Source organism: Schistocerca nitens, chromosome 5 (genome assembly GCF_023898315.1).
Source record: "Schistocerca nitens isolate TAMUIC-IGC-003100 chromosome 5, iqSchNite1.1, whole genome shotgun sequence".
Lineage (NCBI taxonomy): Eukaryota > Metazoa > Arthropoda > Insecta > Orthoptera > Acrididae > Schistocerca > Schistocerca nitens.
In genome coordinates this window covers 789,920,997-789,939,399 of record NC_064618.1, presented here as the reverse complement: position 1 = coordinate 789,939,399, position 18,403 = coordinate 789,920,997, and the positions used below count along the sequence as shown (strand labels likewise).

General features: G+C 41.6%; 1 protein-coding gene across 1 annotated transcript in view; it reads left to right on the top strand.

Annotated features, from left to right (window-relative positions):
• Window positions 1-18,158, top strand: part of LOC126259672 (ubiquitin carboxyl-terminal hydrolase isozyme L3) — a 28,080-nt gene extending 9,922 nt beyond the window's left edge. The window contains exons 4-6 of the mRNA XM_049956618.1: window positions 678-753; window positions 17,277-17,335; window positions 17,469-18,158. Of these exons, the coding sequence (XP_049812575.1) occupies window positions 678-753; window positions 17,277-17,335; window positions 17,469-17,555 (222 nt within the window). The 3' untranslated portion in view covers window positions 17,556-18,158. The remainder of the gene's footprint in view (window positions 1-677; window positions 754-17,276; window positions 17,336-17,468) is intronic.
• The last annotated feature ends 245 nt before the right edge of the window (window positions 18,159-18,403 follow it).

Here is an 18,403-nt window from a genome sequence, read left to right as displayed (position 1 = left end):
AATTAAGGTGGCATGGGCAGAGACTCCCCAAAATTATGGAGGAACTAAAGATGGTTGAAAGAGACCTAGAGGGTGCCCAAGAACATGGTGGAAAAAGTGACAATATCTGTGGAAAGGAGGTGTGACCTGGCAGCAAGTGGTGGGAGGACTGAGCCAAATGGAGAAGACTCGTCAGCACCCAGACCCAGCAGTAGCTGGAGTGGGATCTGGATATATAGTAGATAGAAAAGGTTGTTTAAAGTATCATTGGAAGTGTGTTCTACATGGAACATGACACAGTCTAGTGTAGTATTCCCTGGATCATTAGTAAATGAATACAAATTCACGTAGGTTATTGACGTGTTTGGTGCCAAATATAATAGATACTTATTCAAATGTTTTGCCTAATTAAAGTATAGATCTCATTTGAAACTAAGGGACTTTTTATTGGTACTGCAAAATATTACTTCATGCTTGCATAATTTTACTTTATCATTTTTTATTTAAAAACTTTGTTCATTATTTGTGCACATGATTAGATGATCAAACTGTATACAGTAATTGGCTGGCTGCAATAATTGAAAGCCATTTGTAAGTGTAAAAATTGTAAAACTGTTACTAGTTCGTTATTTTTCTTTAGTTTTTGTTTCCATGTCTTATATTTGAAACAGAAATATTGAAGTTTTTATTATTCACAGGCCCCAGACTCCAGTACACCTGTGAATTACCACTTTGTGGCATTTATCCACAAGGATGGGAGTCTCTATGAATTAGGTAATGTAGTAATTTTGTTTAGAATTTGCGTCCATGTCCGTTACAAATAGTTACCTTTGCTGTTGTATTCAACTACTGAAAGTTGTCATATTGGGTCAGTGTATTAACAAGAGCACTGTATTTTTCAGTGATGTTTTTGATCTTTGAAACAAATTGCATTTTCACACAATTGATGAAATGAAACATATCTTCCAGTTTGGGAGAGATTAACTGTACTTGTTAGTTTTACAAAAAAACTTTGACTTCATAACTGTTGTTCACATTTTCATGCTGCAAACCATAGAAATAGTTCATGCCTTAGTGAGTGAGAATTTGTTTAGCTGTGTGTGTGTGTGTGTGTGTGTGTGTGTGTGTGTGTGTGTGTATACACACACAAACAATTAATCTGTCTTTTCTGTAGCCTGATAAAGCAACATCATATGTGAGTAGGAGAAATTTCAGTTTGACACAAATTTTAGTGTGTGTGTCCACACACACAAACAATTAATCTGTCTTTTCTGTAGCCTGATAAAGCAACATCATATGTGAGTAGGAGAAATTTCAGTTTGACACAAATTTTAGTGTTAATATTATCATTGGTATGTCCAGAATTCGAGCCTACTTTAAGTGATCTCAATGAACTAATTATTGGCTGTAATTTTCTAGAATGTACTTCAAAAGTGCAAAACAACCCATTCTATATAATGTCCACAAGGTGTACACTAAACTAAAAACCACGTTTTTATGTATTTTGTTGGTTCAGGTGACATAAATTTATGAATTTCAATGCACTTTTTTGCTATTAAAGTAGATTGGAGCCTAGATAATCTGAAAGTTCTTTTGAAAGAGAGAACTAAACACAAATGCACATACTGTCAACCATTTAAAGCTCTCCTCCTCCTCCTCCTCCTCCTCCTCCTCCTCCTCCTCCTCCTCCTCCTCCTCTCCCCCTTTTTTTCACCCTTCCTTCCTTTTTCAAATGCTTATTGCAAGCCATTTGCAAAATAGGAACTTTGAATTATATATGAGTTATATCCTCTTCATCAAGCATAAACTATTCATTAATAAGGGGCCATTTTATTAATGCTTACTCACTCCAGTCACTGTAAGACAGAAGTCAGTTGAGTCTTCTGGTATATGGTACACCTCAGTGCATGTGTACAAAACCCAGTGTTACAGCTCAAAAGCTAATGACATTCTCAATTCTGTTAAGCCTCCTTCAAACCATAGTAAACACAGGTGACTGTAAAACAGAACTCTCTGGTATACACACTAGGTGTGGGTGAGCAAATGGTATTTGGTAGCATTCAATTCATATTTGCTTTTGTTCACTCATGTTCAGCTGGTCGTCAAATTTGTGAACCATCAAAGGAAGTATGCATCCTCCATGCTTCGGCACTTGCAATACAGAAAGCTTGCATGTACTGTCTTGTCTGTCATTGTCACTGTCAAGTTGGCTGAGTAATGGAGTGGTCTGAAGAGTATACTGCTGACAGAATAATTCTAGTATCATACCTGGTACGGAACTCACATAAATGGCATAGATGCCAAAGGAAAACAAACAAGATTGGTAAATTGTTGGAGTACTCAAAGGTCCTCCTGAGGATGTGAGAAACAAATGATTGTCATGTGGGGACAGGATGAGCAAGCACAATCTTATTAAAGTTATTAGTTTATTAAAAATGGAAAGCACTGTAAATTCCCCTGAAAGTAAAGTATACATGTACCTAATTTGCTGTTTAAAATTGAAAATATGTTAGCCTGATCATTATCATAATTTATTTTCACGATAGCTGTAATCACATGGCTGATGTGGTTCTGTTACATTAGATTTTTGATAAAATGGTTTACCTGAGGTGGCACTGTCTGCCCTCATAAACAACATAGCAGATGGATAAAAAAAATCCACTAGCCAAGGGGCAGCAGGAGAAAATGCACACAAGTTATAGAAATGTGAAAGGTTTGAGCCATTCATTCATTGTGGCTGAAGGGTTGAAGAGAAAGGAATAGGAATGAAGGAAAATTATTGGTTGCATTTAGAAAGTGGGAAGAGTTGTAGAAAAGTCACTCAATACCCTGGGTCAGGGGAGACACTCCAAAAGAGGTGACAAGGAATATCTCCAGTGACACTTCAGTTTTGAGTGACTTTCCTGTAATTTCTCAATTTCTTAAATCTCGCCAGCTCTTCCCCTTCATCCCACTTTCTTTCCCTTCAACCATCTCCCAGGACACACTGGCTCTGAAAGTTTGCACATCTCCATAACTTTCACATGGGTTTTCTCCTCATACTGTTGCTTGCTAAGTAAATTTTGTATCTATCCAATAATATTTTCAAAAATTATTTTTGTTGATACGGAGTATATAGATGATTTCTTAAAGTAGCCTATCACAGTGGGATGAGTTGGACTCACACTATCCTTTAAGTGGTCTGCCCATGTACTGGGATAGGCCTCAGGTTGTATGCTGCCCTCTGCCGCCCCCCCCCCCCCCCCCTTTACTCTGTGATGGCAGATACTAGTTTAGCCAACAAAAGCAGCTTTGAAGAAAATTCAACTAAATATCCACCATGCAAAGGTCACATAACCCCATTCCATGGGCAGTAGCTGAAAGTTAGTTAAGCTATTGTGTGCAGGATTATTGTAGGACTTTTTGAAAACGTGAAAAATTTCCTTTAAGTTGGTTTATTGTCTCTAGAACAAGAAAAATGGCTATCAACTCTGTATTTTAATACACTTACTGAACTATCAGTTTAATAAGTCACAGCTGCAAAATACTAACGCCAATTCTTTACATACTAATGGAAAAACTGGTAGAAGCTGACCTCGGAAGATTAGTTTGGATTCCGTAGAAATGTTGGAACACGTGAGGCAATACTGACTCTACGACTAATCTTAGAAGAAAGATTAAGGAAAGACAAACCTATATTTCTAGCATTTGTAGACTTACAGCTTTTGACAATGTTGTCCGGAATACTCTTTCAAATTCTAAAGGTGGCAGGGGTAAAATACAGGGAGCAAAAGGCTATTTACAATTTGTACAGAAACCAGATGGCAGTTATAAGAGTCGAGGGGCATGAAAGGGAAGCAGTAGTTGGGAAGGGAGTGAGACGGCTGTAGCCTATCCCGATGTTCCCCCCTGCGGGTCCGGGGATTAGAATAGGCCCGAGGTATTCCTGCCTGTCGTAAGAGGCGACTAAAAGGAGTCCATCCCCCTCACGGGGGTAGTTAGCGCCTGCGTCCGGAGACGGACGGTTTCACGACCTATAATCGTGGTCTTTTTGGTTTTTCACTTCTCGTTTCTTCCTTTTGTTGGTTCCTTTCTTTGCTCTTCTCCACTTCACTGTCTTCCTTACTCTTTCCCTTGACTCCTCCTTGCCTTCTCATTGCCTTTTTCTCCTTGCCTTCTCATTGCCTTCTTCTCCTTGCCTTCTCCTTGCCTCCTTCTCCTTGCTTTCTCATTGCCTTCTTCTCCTTGCCTTCTCTGGTCTCCGCCTCGGCGTTTGAGACAGTCTGTCCTCTTTCTCCCTCTCTCTTCTTTTTCCTCTTCTTCCTTCCTCCCTGTGCGTGTCTGAAGGCCGACCCACGCGTTCGCACGCGTAGCCGGTGACGGGGTAACGCGTAAGTCCCCGCCCTGGGTAGACATGTAAGGCACGCGCGTACCCCCTGGTAAAGGCCAGGCCCGGGGAGGGGTGATTGCCTGAGCTGATACCTTCTGACCATGCCGATTGGTCCCTCCGTCTGTTTCTCGGGAGGTGTGACCTGAGGTGTAAACATTCACCTAAGGCGGGAGTGCCCTCTGAGAGGGTCCCCACAAGGAAGGAGCGCGCCATCGGAGACGCTGGCAATCATGGGGGATTCCTCCGCAATGGATTCTACTCCATCGCTTTAGACTTCGACCCACAAACGGAAACGTGACCAGCCAACAGTGACAAAAATACTACCGCCTGCCCCACAGTTCCTCGTAGTTTCTCGATCTGAGGACGGAAAGGATTTTTCCTCTGTCAACCCTTTCGTTATCCAGAAGGGCGTAGATGCCATAGCCGGATCTGTCAAATCTTGTACCAGGTTGCGTAATGGTACCTTATTACTAGAAACTGAGAGTGCCTTTCAGGCACAAAAACTGCTTCGGGCCACACTCTTGTACACGTTCCCTGTCCGGGTGGAGGCCCACCGCACTTTGAATTCGTCTCGTGGTGTAGTCTATAGTAGCTCTCTCGACGGATTGACTGACGAGGAGCTTCAATCTTTCCTCGCTGAGCAGGGCGTGACGGCTGTCCATCGGGTCATGAAAAAGGTCAACAATGACCTTGTACCGACCCGGACACTTTTCTTAACCTTAGATAGTGTTAAGCTGCCATCGCGCATCAAGGCGGGCTACGAGGTTATTTCTGTTCGCCCCTATGTCCCGACACCTACGCGCTGCTACCAGTGTCAGCGTTTCAATCACACTCGACAGTCTTGTTCCAATGCGGCTAAATGTGTCACTTGTGGCAGGGATGCCCATGAGGGTGACTGTCCACCTCCGTCTCCTCGTTGTGTGAACTGTCAGGGTGACCATGCCGCATCCTCCCGCGACTGTTCTGTCTATAAGGAAGAACGCTGTATCCAGGAAATTCGAGTCAAAGAGAAAGTGTCCACCTCGGCTGCTCGCAAGCTATTGGCTAGTAGGAAGCCCACGCTGCTCCCAGCGGGGAAATACAGCACTGTCCTCGCCTCTCCTCGGACTACCCGGGAGGTAGCAACCCAGACATGCGATCTGACCTTCAGCACCACGGTCGTCCGTTCGGCCAGTGCTAAGGTCGCGCGGTCGACGTCTCCTCTTCCTCCCATCACCCCACAGACACCAGCCACTTCCTCAGCTTCTGCTCAGTCGAAGACCCCGAAGTCAGATGCACGGGCCTTCAAGAAGGAACCATCCCGTGCAGACTTCCTCCGTCCCTCGACCTCCCAGCCTTCGACCGGTACTTCCACCAAACGTCCTTCTAAAAAGGCGCATAGGAAGCACAGTTCTCCTTCTCCGCCGCGGCGCCTTTCTTCTCCTGCGCCACCCAGCGGTTGCCGCCCCAGGCTGTCATCCGTTTCGCCTGGCCGCACCGCTGGTAGCCGAACATCTGGCCGTTCACCGGCGGAGGAAGCTCCCCCTCCCGGCCATCCTCCTGAGATGGCCGATGACCCTATAGACCCCATGGACGATGACTGTCCGCCTCCTGCTAGCGGCGGCAGTGCTCGCTCGAAGCCAGGCCCTAAGCGGCCTTCGAGGTGACCCCTTCTCTCATCTTCCTTTTCTTACGATGGCACTTATTAACTGGAATATTCGCAGCGTTCGCTCCAACCGAGAGGACTTGAAGTTGCTGCTCCGCTCGCATCGTCCGCTCGTCGTAGCCCTCCAGGAAACGAAGCTACGCCCATGCGATCAAATTGCCTTGGCACACTACAGCTCTGTGCGTTTTGACCTACCCCCTGTGGTAGGTATCCCAGCTCATGGAGGGGTTATGTTGCTGGTCAGGGATGATATTTACTACGATCCCATCACGTTGCACACCGGCCTGCAGGCAGTTGCCATCCGCATTACTCTCCCCACTTTTACGTTTTCCTTTTGTACCGTTTACGCTCCATCGTCATCTGCTGTTACCAGGGCAGACATGACGCAACTTATTGCTCAGCTACCTGCACCATTTTTGTTAACTGGAGACTTCAATGCCCACCATCCTCTTTGGGGCTCTCCAGCATCCTGCCCGAGGGGCTCCTTGTTAGCAGACCTTTTCAACCAGCTCAATCTTGTCTGCCTCAATACTGGCGCCCCTACTTTTCTTTCGGACACATCTCATACCTATTCCCATTTAGACCTCTCTATATGTACTCCCCAACTTGCACGCCGGTTTGAGTGGTATGCACTTGCTGATACATATTCGAGCGACCACTTCCCGTGTGTTATCCATCTCCTGCAGCATACTCCCTCTCCGTGCTCCTCTCGTTGGACCATCTCCAAGGCAGACTGGGGGCTCTTCTCTTCCAGGGCGACCTTTCAGGATCAAACCTTCACATGCTGCGATCGTCAGGTCGCACACCTCACGGAAGTCATTCTCGCTGCTGCTGAATATTCCATCCCTCACCCTACTTCTTCTCCACGTCGCGTACCGGTCCCCTGGTGGACCGCAGCATGTAGGGACGCTATACGTGCTCGTCGACGTGCTTTACGCACCTTTAAACGCCACCCTACAGTGGCGAATTGTATTAATTATAAACGATTACGTGCTCAGTGTCGTCGTATTATTAAAGAAAGCAAGAAAGCCAGCTGGGCTGCTTTCACCAGCACCTTCAACAGTTCTACTCCTTCTTCTGTTGTCTGGGGTAGCCTGCGCCGGCTATCTGGCACTAAGGTCCACTCCCCAATTTCTGGCTTGAAGGTTGCGAATGAAGTCCTTGTGGCCCCTGAGGCTGTCTCCAATGCCTTCGGCCGCTTTTTCGCCGAGGTTTCGAGCTCCGCTCATTACCACCCTGCCTTCCTCCCCCGCAAACAGGCCGAGGAGGCTAGGCCACGTGACTTCCGCTCCTCGAATTGTGAAAGTTATAATGCCCCATTCACCATGCGGGAACTCGAAACCGCACTTGGCCGATCACGGTCCTCCGCTCCAGGGCCTGATTCTATTCATATTCAGATGCTGAAGAACCTTTCTCCTGCGGGTAAAGGTTTTCTTCTTCGTACATACAATCGCATCTGGATTGAGGGACATGTTCCCGCATGCTGGCGCGAGTCTATTGTTGTCCCGATTCCTAAGCCGGGGAAGGAAAAGCACTTGCCTTCCAGTTATCGACCTATCTCGCTTACCAGCTGTGTCTGTAAAGTGATGGAGCGAATGGTTAACTCTCGATTGGTTTGGCTGCTCGAGTCTCGCCGCCTACTTACCAATGTACAATGTGGATTTCGAAGGCGCCGCTCTGCTGTCGACCATCTGGTTACCTTGTCGACCTTCATCATGAATAACTTCTTGCGGAAGCGCCCGACCGCGGCTGTGTTCTTTGATTTGGAGAAGGCTTACGACACCTGTTGGAGGGCGGGCATTCTCCGCACCATGCATACGTGGGGCTTTCGCGGTCGCCTCCCTCTTTTTATTCGTTCCTTTTCAATGGATCGACAGTTTCGGGTACGTGTGGGTTCTGTCCTGTCCGACACCTTTCGCCAGGAGAATGGGGTGCCACAGGGCTCAGTTTTGAGCGTCGCTCTCTTCGCCATCGCGATCAATCCAATAATGGATTGCCTCCCAGCTGATGTATCAGGCTCCCTTTTCGTGGACGATTTTACCATCTATTGCAGCGCGCAGTGTCCACGTGTCTTGGAGCGCTGTCTTCAGCGTTCTCTTGACCGTCTTTACTCCTGGAGTGTCGCCAATGGCTTCCGTTTTTCTGCCGAGAAGACGGTCTGTATTAACTTCTGGCGCTACAAAGAGTTTCTCCCACCGTCCTTACGACTCGGTCCCGTTGCTCTCCCACTCGTGGAGACAATCAAATTTTTAGGCCTTACCTTTGACAGGAAACTTAGCTGGTCTCCACATGTCATATTTGGCCGCCCGTTGTACCCGTTCTTTAAATGTCCTCCGTGTTCTCAGTGGTATGTCGTGGGGAGCGGATCGAACCGTCCTACTTCGTCTATATCGGTCGATCGTCCGCTCCAAGCTGGATTATGGGAGCTTCGTATACTCCTCTGCACGGCCATCCATCTTACGCCGCCTCAACTCCATACAACATCGGGGTTTACGACTTGCGATCGGAGCATTTTTATACCAGTCCCGTAGAGTGTCTTCATGCTGACGCTGGCGAATTGCCACTCACCTACCGGCGCGATATACTGCTTTGTCGGTATGCCTGTCGGCTACTGTCAATGCCCGACCATCCTTCTTATCGTTCCTTTTTTGACGACTCTCTTGACCTTCAATACGGGTTGTATGTCTCTGCCTTGCTACCCCCTGGAGTTCGCTTTCGTCGCCTCCTTCAACACCTTCATTTTTCACTCCCTGCAACCTTTCGAGTGGGCGAGAGCCGCACGCCACCTTGGCTCCAGGCTCAGGTCCGCGTTCACCTCGACCTCAGCTCGCTCCCAAAAGAGGTCACCCCCGGTTCGGTCTACCACCTCCCGTTTTTTGGAACTTCGTTCGAAGTTCAACAACTACTTAGAGTAGTCAGGGCGCTAATGACCATTGAAGTTGTGCGCCCGAAAACCAAAAAAAAAAAAAAAAAAAAAAAAAAAAAAAAAAAAAAAAAAATCCCGATGTTATTCAATCTGTATATTGAGCAAGCAGTGAAGGAAACAAAAGAAAAATTCAGAGTAGGTATTAAAATCCATGGAGAAGAAATAAAAACTTTGAGGTTCGCCGATGACATTGTAATTCTGTCAGACAGCAAAGAACTTGGAAGAGCAGTTGAACAGAATGGATAGTGTCTTGAAGGGGGGGATATAGGATGAGCATCAACAAAGGCAAAACGAGGATAATGGAATGTAGTCTAAGTCGGGTGATGCTGAGGGAATTAGATTAGGAAATGAGACACTTAAAGTAGTAAAGGAGTTTTGCTACTTGGGGAGCAAAGTAACTGATGATGGTCGAAGTAGAGAGGATATAAAATGTAGACTGGCAATGGCAAGGAAAGCGTTTCTGAAGAAGAGAAATTTGTTTACGTCGAGTATAGATTTAAGTGTCAGGAAGTCATTTCTGAAAGTATTTGTAAGGAGTGTAGCCATGTATGGAAGTGAAACATGGACAATAAATAGTTTGGACAAGAAGAGAATAGAAGCTTTCGAAATGTGGTGCTACAGAAGAATGCTGAAGATTAGATGGGTAGATCACGTAACTAATGAAGAGGTATTGAATAGAATTGGGGAGAAGAGGAGTTTGTGGCACAACTGGAGTAGAAGAAGGGATCGGTTGGTAGAACATGTTCTGAGGCATCAAGAGATCACAAATTTAGTATTGGAGGGTAGCATGGAGGGTAAAAATCATAGAGGGAGACCAAGAGATGGATACACTAAACAGATTCAGAAGGATGTAAGTTGCAGTAAGTACTGGGAGATGAAGCAGCTTGTACAGGATAGAGTAGCATGGAGAGCTGCATCAAACCAGTCTCAGGACTGAAGACAACAACAACAAACAGTTATTACTTACTGACCCAAGACTACCTATAAGTTAACACTTAGTAGTTCAGTAGACTCTTGTAAAGATGTGCTCGCCATAATGTCTTGTTGATCTGCATGAAACACGCCGTACAGAGTTCGTGGAAAACATGAAGTGCTCACACGCAAATATCTCCTTAAGTAAACCTCTCACAACACTCAAAATTTCACGAAATACTCAGTGCTGTAGTCATTCTTGACCAACACAAGAACCGATCAGGTACACAAGTTTCTTTATTTAGGTACAAATTTTAGCATCGGGGCTTAGGTGTTTACCAGAAGACAATTCCTGAGACTTCTCAGACTCATAGGTCTGAGGCACAGTGCAGATCAGCTCCGAGGTGACACGCCGTACCCACTCAGTGCCACTCACACATGGGAAATGCTGAATTCCTATTGGTTAGCATGTTAAGCAGGCCATGTCACCTCGAGCTGTTCTATACTTGTGGGATTTCTAATGTCAGCCAGTCAGATTACCACAAGTTAGTTAGACTAGAATTTTATAATTCCAAAACTAAATAAAATTTAATGTAAACAAAGATTCATTTCCTCAAAATAAATTACTAATAAATTGAATACTTAAAACCACTTCTGGCTTCCTTTTACAAAATTGAGCTGAAGTGGACATGTCACAAATTTCCCTTTTACAACTACTTTCTCAGTTTTAATTAAATCAAATTCTCACTTTATGTATGTCCTCCACTCACTCTCTCTCTCTCTCTCTCTCTCTCTCTCTCTCTCTCTCTCTCTCTCTCCCCCCCCTCCCTCCCTCCCTCTCCCCTCCCCCCCCCCCTCCAAAAACGCGATGAAATAATTATTTTCCAAACTACTTTGTCAGAAGTTTGTTGGCAATGAAACTAAAGAAAATTACAGGAAATTAGATTGTATGAACCTATCCTCTTGACTGCAGTTTCAGTTGATATTGTAAATGAATTACATCCCTAACTCAATTTAACAATGCCAGTATGGTTGGTGTGTGTTTTACATAAAAATTTATATCTCCCAAAAGTATTGAAGTTACTGATTTGAAATTGGAACAATATGGTTGTTATCCATAGAACTTCGTATACAAAGTATGAAAAAGATAAATGCAAGTAGCAGTAAGCAAGCGCACTGCTCGCACGGCCCAGTAGCCAGTCATCTGCGCCAGTCTGAGAACCAGATCTGCTCTCATCCCAGCTCCATGGCAGGCTATGCTTTCAATGCAGGATGAAAGTCGTAATAATTTGCTATGTTACACACCCTGTATTAACAAAGAACTACTTTAAAGTACATTTGAAGTTCGTATAATGGACAAATTATTACCACAACGTAATTTCCAATAAACAGATGAAAAAAATTACCTTCAGACATTTTCCAAAGTTTTGAATTACAAAAAGCCTGTTGCATAATGAAAATTTAAACATTTAACTCTGTTGCAATAGTACATTGAATTTTTACAGCTTGAGCTTGATGGCAATACATAAAAATTATTTACAAAAATGTTTTCTAAAAAATTAAAGTTTTTAATTCTTTCCAGCAAAACATGTCCATTTGACAAAAATTATTAAAATTTTTCTGCAATGTACCTTCACCTTAAGACTTGACTTTCCCCGATTTCATTGTAAAAAGAAATTTCGTAATGAAAAATCTTACTAAACTACTTCACTGAAACAACCTTTGTAGGAGGGTTGGAAGTTTAATAGTGGCGACTATTTATTTACAGCTTGTGCAAAATAGATACGTGTGTCAAAGTTTTACTGACCTTCAAAGTATTCACCAGCATTGTGTATAACCCATTGCCAGCGATGTGGAAGTCGTAGGATACTCTTAGCAGTGCCAGTTGTGTTGACAGTCTGAGCAGCGCAGTCTATTGCCCGACGAGTTTGTAGCAGCTCTGAAGCAAATGATGTGAAGCGTTTCCTTCAGTTTAGAAATTGAGTTGAACTCAAGAGGGCTTGAGTCAGGGGAGTGCAGTAGGTGGTATAGCACTTAGCACCCCCATCAGTCAAACAAATCAGTAACAGCTTGCACTGTACGTGCTTGAGCATTGTCCTGCAAAATGGTTAGGTCTTGCAGAAAGTTTTATCACTTCTGTCTGTAAGCTGGTCGTAGGTTGTGTTCTAGAAATGAACAGTGCTTCTTCAGATTCATTTTGTGTGTGTGTGTGTGTGTGTGTGTGTGTGTGTGTGTGTGTGTGTGTGTGTGTGTGTGGCACGCAGCATTAAGAAAGCTCACTGTTTGCATGGCCCAGTAGCCATTGTCGGCTGTGCCAGTCTGAGAACCAAATCTGCTCTCCTCCCGGCTCCATGGCAGGCTTCACTTTCAATGGAAGATAACTCGTAATAATTTCTTATGTTACACTATGTGAACAGTCACATGTAGATTTCACACTTCATTAATCATATGTTACTGATGTTGTCTTCATTATAGCAGCTATTAAAATGTGAAGCCATTACTAACATAAATCTTCACAGTTGGTAATAGTGCAAATACTGGTCTCTCTTCAGATTATGATGGTCCTGAGTAATATTCTGCTTTTCAATTTCCTGATTTGTAATGAGAAGCCAGTGAAAACTGTCAGCTGACCTATGTGCAAAGTTTTGGGTTAATGCTAAGGAATGCTGGAGTTACAGTTAAATGTTAAGTGTGATTTATGTAGAGTGTGTACTTGTGTACAAATTGACACCCAAAATTCTTCCTTTTATATGCCATTTTCACTTGATTTTGCAAAAGCCATGTGCTCACTGGTGCAAAGTAAATCCTCTCTAAATATAAACATTTTTCATTGTAGCTGTAACTATGGTGTTGCATGCTTCATGCGAATTATTACCACAGAAAAGCAAGAACAAGAATGCAGCAATCGGGGGCTGCATCCATGGTCTCGTGTTCTCTTCAGTTCCCTCTAATGTAAAAGATCTTCACAGATAAGCAAATGGCAGTGAACACGTGTTGTCTGCTAATGCACACACATTTTTTCCCCTTTCTTTCAGTATAATGTGGACTGAAAGTCTGTCCCACACAAGTCTTCCTCCATTTAACTTGATAAATCATTCCCCTCCTTAAGGAAACATGCTGAGTCTTTGCTAAGAACCATACATACCATAAGATTCCCCTCAGGGAAATGGCAGCAAGGGATGGGAAAGGACACCAGCTGTACTCAGTGTGTATGCCTCAGGGCTTCATTCAGCATGTTAAAGAGGCTATTCCAGCAGCTATTGGGGGGGGAGGTTGCAACCAACTGCAGATTGTTGTGGCCTACTTCGGAACAAATGTCTGTCTGGGCTCAGTGATCATTCTTGGGTCTTTCCAGCAATTGGCAGAGAAGATTGAGAAGACCAGCCTTGCGCACGGAGTTTCAGTGAAGCTCACAATTTGCAACTGATCATGGCAGTTTGGCTCAGTCGAGTGGAGGGACTGAATCAGACTTCGAAAGTTCTGTGTTAAGCCAGGCTGCGACTTCATGGACTTAGGCCATAGGGTTAAGAACTGTGTGGTCCCCCTAAATGGATCAGGTGTGCACTACACTTCAGAGGCTGCTACGCAGGTAGCTGACTGTGTGTGGGGAGCACACAAGGTTTTTTTTAGATTAGCCTAATGTCTATCCAATCCAGATAATCATAGCTGTAAGAGAAACCTGGGACTATCAGTGTAAGTTCAAGAGTGCCTCCAACACGAGAGTATTAAAGTACTAATCGTAAACTACCGAAGAATTCACAACAAAGTGCCAGAGTTTGAAGTGCTCATGAAAGCCAGTAGAGCTTGCGACATTTGCCTGCTTTATTTCTTTGCTGATGGTCCTTGGGGTTGAGATACTGCATTGTTATACTGGCTGAAAATAGGGGGAAGTTAGTCACTGACTACGTTAAATGATGCACATTTGCATTTCATAGTTCTTTACTTTCACAACCCCCTCAATAATACACAGTTATAAGGCTAGTTCATTATTGGTTAACTTCTGATAAGTCTCATTAATAGTTCGCAGGTAAACATCAGCAATAAGTCTCATTAATAGTTTGTAGGTAAACATCAGCATACTGCTACAATAGTTCACTGTCGAACATCTGTGAGCAGTAAAAACCTAACCACACAGTTCTTGCAGAATAATACAGTGCGTATTGAACAGACATTCATTGTTTTAACACACGACCTATTTGTGTTACATTTATTTCACGGTTAAGTTGATGCATTGTTGTTGTTCTAACCAAAACTGGTTCCTTGTCTAAAACTCAGCCATGGACTGTCTTGGGACCAAAATCCAGGCCTTTATATATCATCACAATAACAGGTACTGAAACTATACATTGTGTGATGTTTAATTTACAGAAATTACAACTAAAACATAACTCGTTAAATTAACTTAATGCATAAAAAAATTCGTTCTTTTTAACATTTTCTTCTACTACGAAGGTTAAGCCGAAATTTTTGTTATGATGAAATTAACAGATATAGTTACACAAACAATACTTCTGACAAAACTGATAATTACTTTGGAATTAATTTGATAACATGCTTTCAAATAGAGCCAAGTAAATACTTTAGGAATCCTAGTGATTATTTTTCCAAATGTGTGCATTATTACAGAATTTAAATTTGTCCGAGTCAACAATAGAATTTAAATTACTGGACACATTATATTTACATTTAATGTGGGAAAATTTTTGAAAAGAACAAAGGCAAGTAATCGGTGAAAGCTGTTGTTTCAAAATTTGACAGTGTTTTTATAAGATATTCAATCTCACCTTTACTAACCCTCACAGTGACACCTGCCCAACGTGCAGGAGCTTGAACTGAAAATAAAGGTTGCAGCATTATAAAAACTTATTCTTGAAGACACTGTAAAAGTTGCCTCAGACATGCCACAAAATCGGTCTGTCAAAGCTTTCTATTGGAGAAGTGTTTTTCACATGACATCTATGGTTGTATAACCTTACAGTAATAACATGACCCAAAATTATACTGATAATTTATTTCATTATATTTGGTGTGCAAGAGAATCTGTAAGAGGTGCAAATGAAATCACACCTCCTCCACATTTTCTAGAAGAGACTAGATATGTTGGTAAGAGAAGATTGAAAATTGAGCCTTTTCCAGACTCGTGCTGAATAAGAATTCTATATGACCTGTATACTGACAAATTTTATGGAAGGCATTACTGTTCTCTGAACCTACCCATAATTTTCCCATTTTTGGACACAGTTTTGTGCCACTGAATCATGCATTCATTAGTTAAGGAATATCAGAAGACAAGAGATATTACATTGTGAACACACAAATATTTTATCGAAGTTTAGAAAGGTGCTGGTGTGGGGAGATGTTTTGTAGGACTTCTAGATTTCTTTAGAAATTCGTTTAAGTCAGCATTGCCTTCAAAATTATGAATGTATGAGCAACTTACAGCCAAACCAATAATGAGTAAATCTGCTGTTAAAAAGGGCAGTTTTCTGAATGAAAAGTATGTTGTGATGTTTTGAAGAACATTACTTCTTTCAAAGCCATGAAACATGCTGCTGTTATTCACAGTAAAAACAAGGAGTGCAGAAGAGGCTGTAATGAAACCGAAATAAACAATTTTTACAGCCTTCAGTTGCAAGGTAATTTTTACTCGTTTACCTAGGTTTAGATTCCAGTAATGGAATCTTCTTCAGAACCTATAAATTAAACCGCATACGGACATATATTACTCACTGAAATGCATCATCAGTCTAATGATTGAATAATAAAGAAATCGTGATACTTACAAAAAATTAAATTATTTTGAGAGCCAAACACTGGCCATGTCACAGATTAAAAATTAAAACAATAAAGACGCATAATCATAAGGTTATGTCTGTCAAAATTAAGACCATTAAGGCGAACGATTTCTTTATTATTCAATCATTAGACTGATGATGCATTTCAGTGAGTAATATATGTCCATATGTGGTTTAATTTATAGGTTCTGAAGAAGATTCCATTACTGGAATGGAAACCTAGGTAAACGAGTAAAAATTACCTTGCAACTGAAGGCTGTAAAAATTGTTTATTTCTATACGTATACGGTTGCTGACGTGCTGCAATATGTTAAAGATTTGTAATGAAACCAATGCACTTTACCATTCCAAATGATGCTGCAAGTTCATGTAACAATATACTCTTAAGAGTGATGGAGTATGAAGATTGTGAGGTTGAAGAGTTGCCTGAAGTTGTGTAGAAGAAATATTTTAACTTTCATGTAAAAAGGCATTAAATATTCAATTATCAGTGATTTGGGTTTAGCATAAAGTGAGGTCTGAAAAAGAAAAGGTGTTTTTACTCCCAACAGTTTATAAACTACCAAATTTTATGTATATGCAAAGACTATAGTGAAACATCCAAAACTGAAATTTGCTATTCATTCATTAAAAATTCCTGTAAATTAATTCATCTTTTTAAAGACAGGTTTGCAAAAATGGTCCTAAATTGCCAATGCAAAAACTAGTTTCAAGTTAGTGGTTATTGATGATGCAGAAGCCACAAACAACTATGCTGTGTGGGAAGAAAATTGTCACAGATGTGAATGTTTTTAGTTAGTGTCAGATGCAAAATAAATTACAGATCTCCAGTTCTACATGTAAAACTGTCAGGGGACCAGAGTTTTGGGGGAGATTTCATGAAGTGGAACAGAAAATTGGTTCAGTATGTGAGACACTCGAAGGTTTCATTATTACTCAAATTATTAGAGTGAAGCCACTGGAGGTAAGTAAAATTTTCCAAACAGCATGTGTTATGAAATTCAGAAAAAGTAGGAGCTGTTGTGTGACAGTAATGGAGAAGGTGGGGCTTACGTTAAGATGCAGAACACTGATAGCTTTGTGACTGCTTTTGAAGAAGAGAAAAACTGCTTGCAAATCAGTATCACATAATGTAAGAAGACACTACAGTTCTTCATGATAGTGTTAATATTTTTCCTCAAATCTAAAGTAACTTCATGTCAGTAAAATAGTTCATAAATTTGATTAGTCAGAATGTTAGAAATACAAATGTCTTTTGGAGCCTCTTCAAGGAGGTCAATCTTATATTCAGTGTAGTCTCACAGTTACCATTATTTGACACCAAAGAACAAGACAGTGAAGTTCACTGGTGTTATTGTCTCCATATTCAGAAGCTTTTGGTTAAGCCCTTTGGTATGTCTTAGTTACTCTGTTCATCAAAAGTGGGTTGGCAGTTACGTATGGTGTCGTACTGAGTTCTGCGATTTTTATGTAAATATTGGTTTGTTACATGCTCTTAATAATAAGTACATGTTACTGTCCTCACATACAAACATAATAAATCTAAAACAGTCGTTTAGGTTGGAAACAGGTGTGCACGAGTTCAGACGATAAGAATTCTATGCACTGCTTTTAACTCGTGCTGTTAATGATTGATTTTTTGGGTTTCAGATGGAAGGAAGTCATTTCCAATAAACCATGGACCAACAACTGAGGACTCATTCTTGGAGGTTTGTATTTGGCCTTTTATTTAATTAGTACAGTTTATATTGATTATATGCCTTCAGTTTATTTTCTGCAGAAGAGGTGTTGATTGCTGCAGCTTAAAATAACTATTTTAACATGCTAATATTTTTTCCACAGGATGCTGCTAAAGTGTGCCAGCAATACATGGCAAGAGATCCTGATGAGCTCCATTTCACAGTAGTGGCACTTGCTGCTGCAGAATGAGTGTTTTGCAGGCTTCTCTAACACTTGCACTAATAGTGCAGTGATGTGATCATTTTTGTCTTCAGTGTTCTATTTTTATTTTTGTGCAAGTATCTGTCTCAATATTTGTCTTTCGAAGTTAATTTTATTTGCTGCTGTGTTTAGGGCAGTTCCAAATAAACGGAAAGTGTATAGGTTTTCAACTTTGTTGACTAGCTTAAAAATGCTTCATGCTAGTTGTGCTCAGATTATTATAAAATGTTACACCAAAGATTTTGAAACAATAAATGTGATGTGAAACATAATGATCTACAGCCAACAATAACTACTTAATTGCTACTTTATTAAAATTATAGTATTTCATAACATATCATATATATATATTCTCTGGAACTTGTTGGCTTGACTGATTTTTCGTAGTTAACTAGTTTAGCTTTGTTTGGACATGAAAAATATTTTGATTACAATAAGTATTTTAATGATACTCTTATACTATATTGCATTGTATGCAGAGCAGTGAAAAAATTGTGCCTAAAGCATTAATTGAAATTAGTATTTTCCCCTTTTCAGTCAGTTGTTAATGGACCAATAGTCTGCTGATCCAATAAATATTTTCGAAAGATTGTTTGTGTTATGATTCATTGTTAACATTAAAAAGTGGGACTCATTACAAGAGATTTATCAATAGATGTGTGCGTGAAGGGAAAGGAGCAGAGCAAATAAGCCCAGCCTCCGTCTGAGTTAGTCGATTTGCCATGTAAATGCAAAATTACTTGCAGCCATTGCACATTGTAATAGCTTCTTATGAATCTGTGTTTGAAATAAGTTTTTGTCAAAGTGTCCCAGTTAAATGGTATTTCATTGCACCT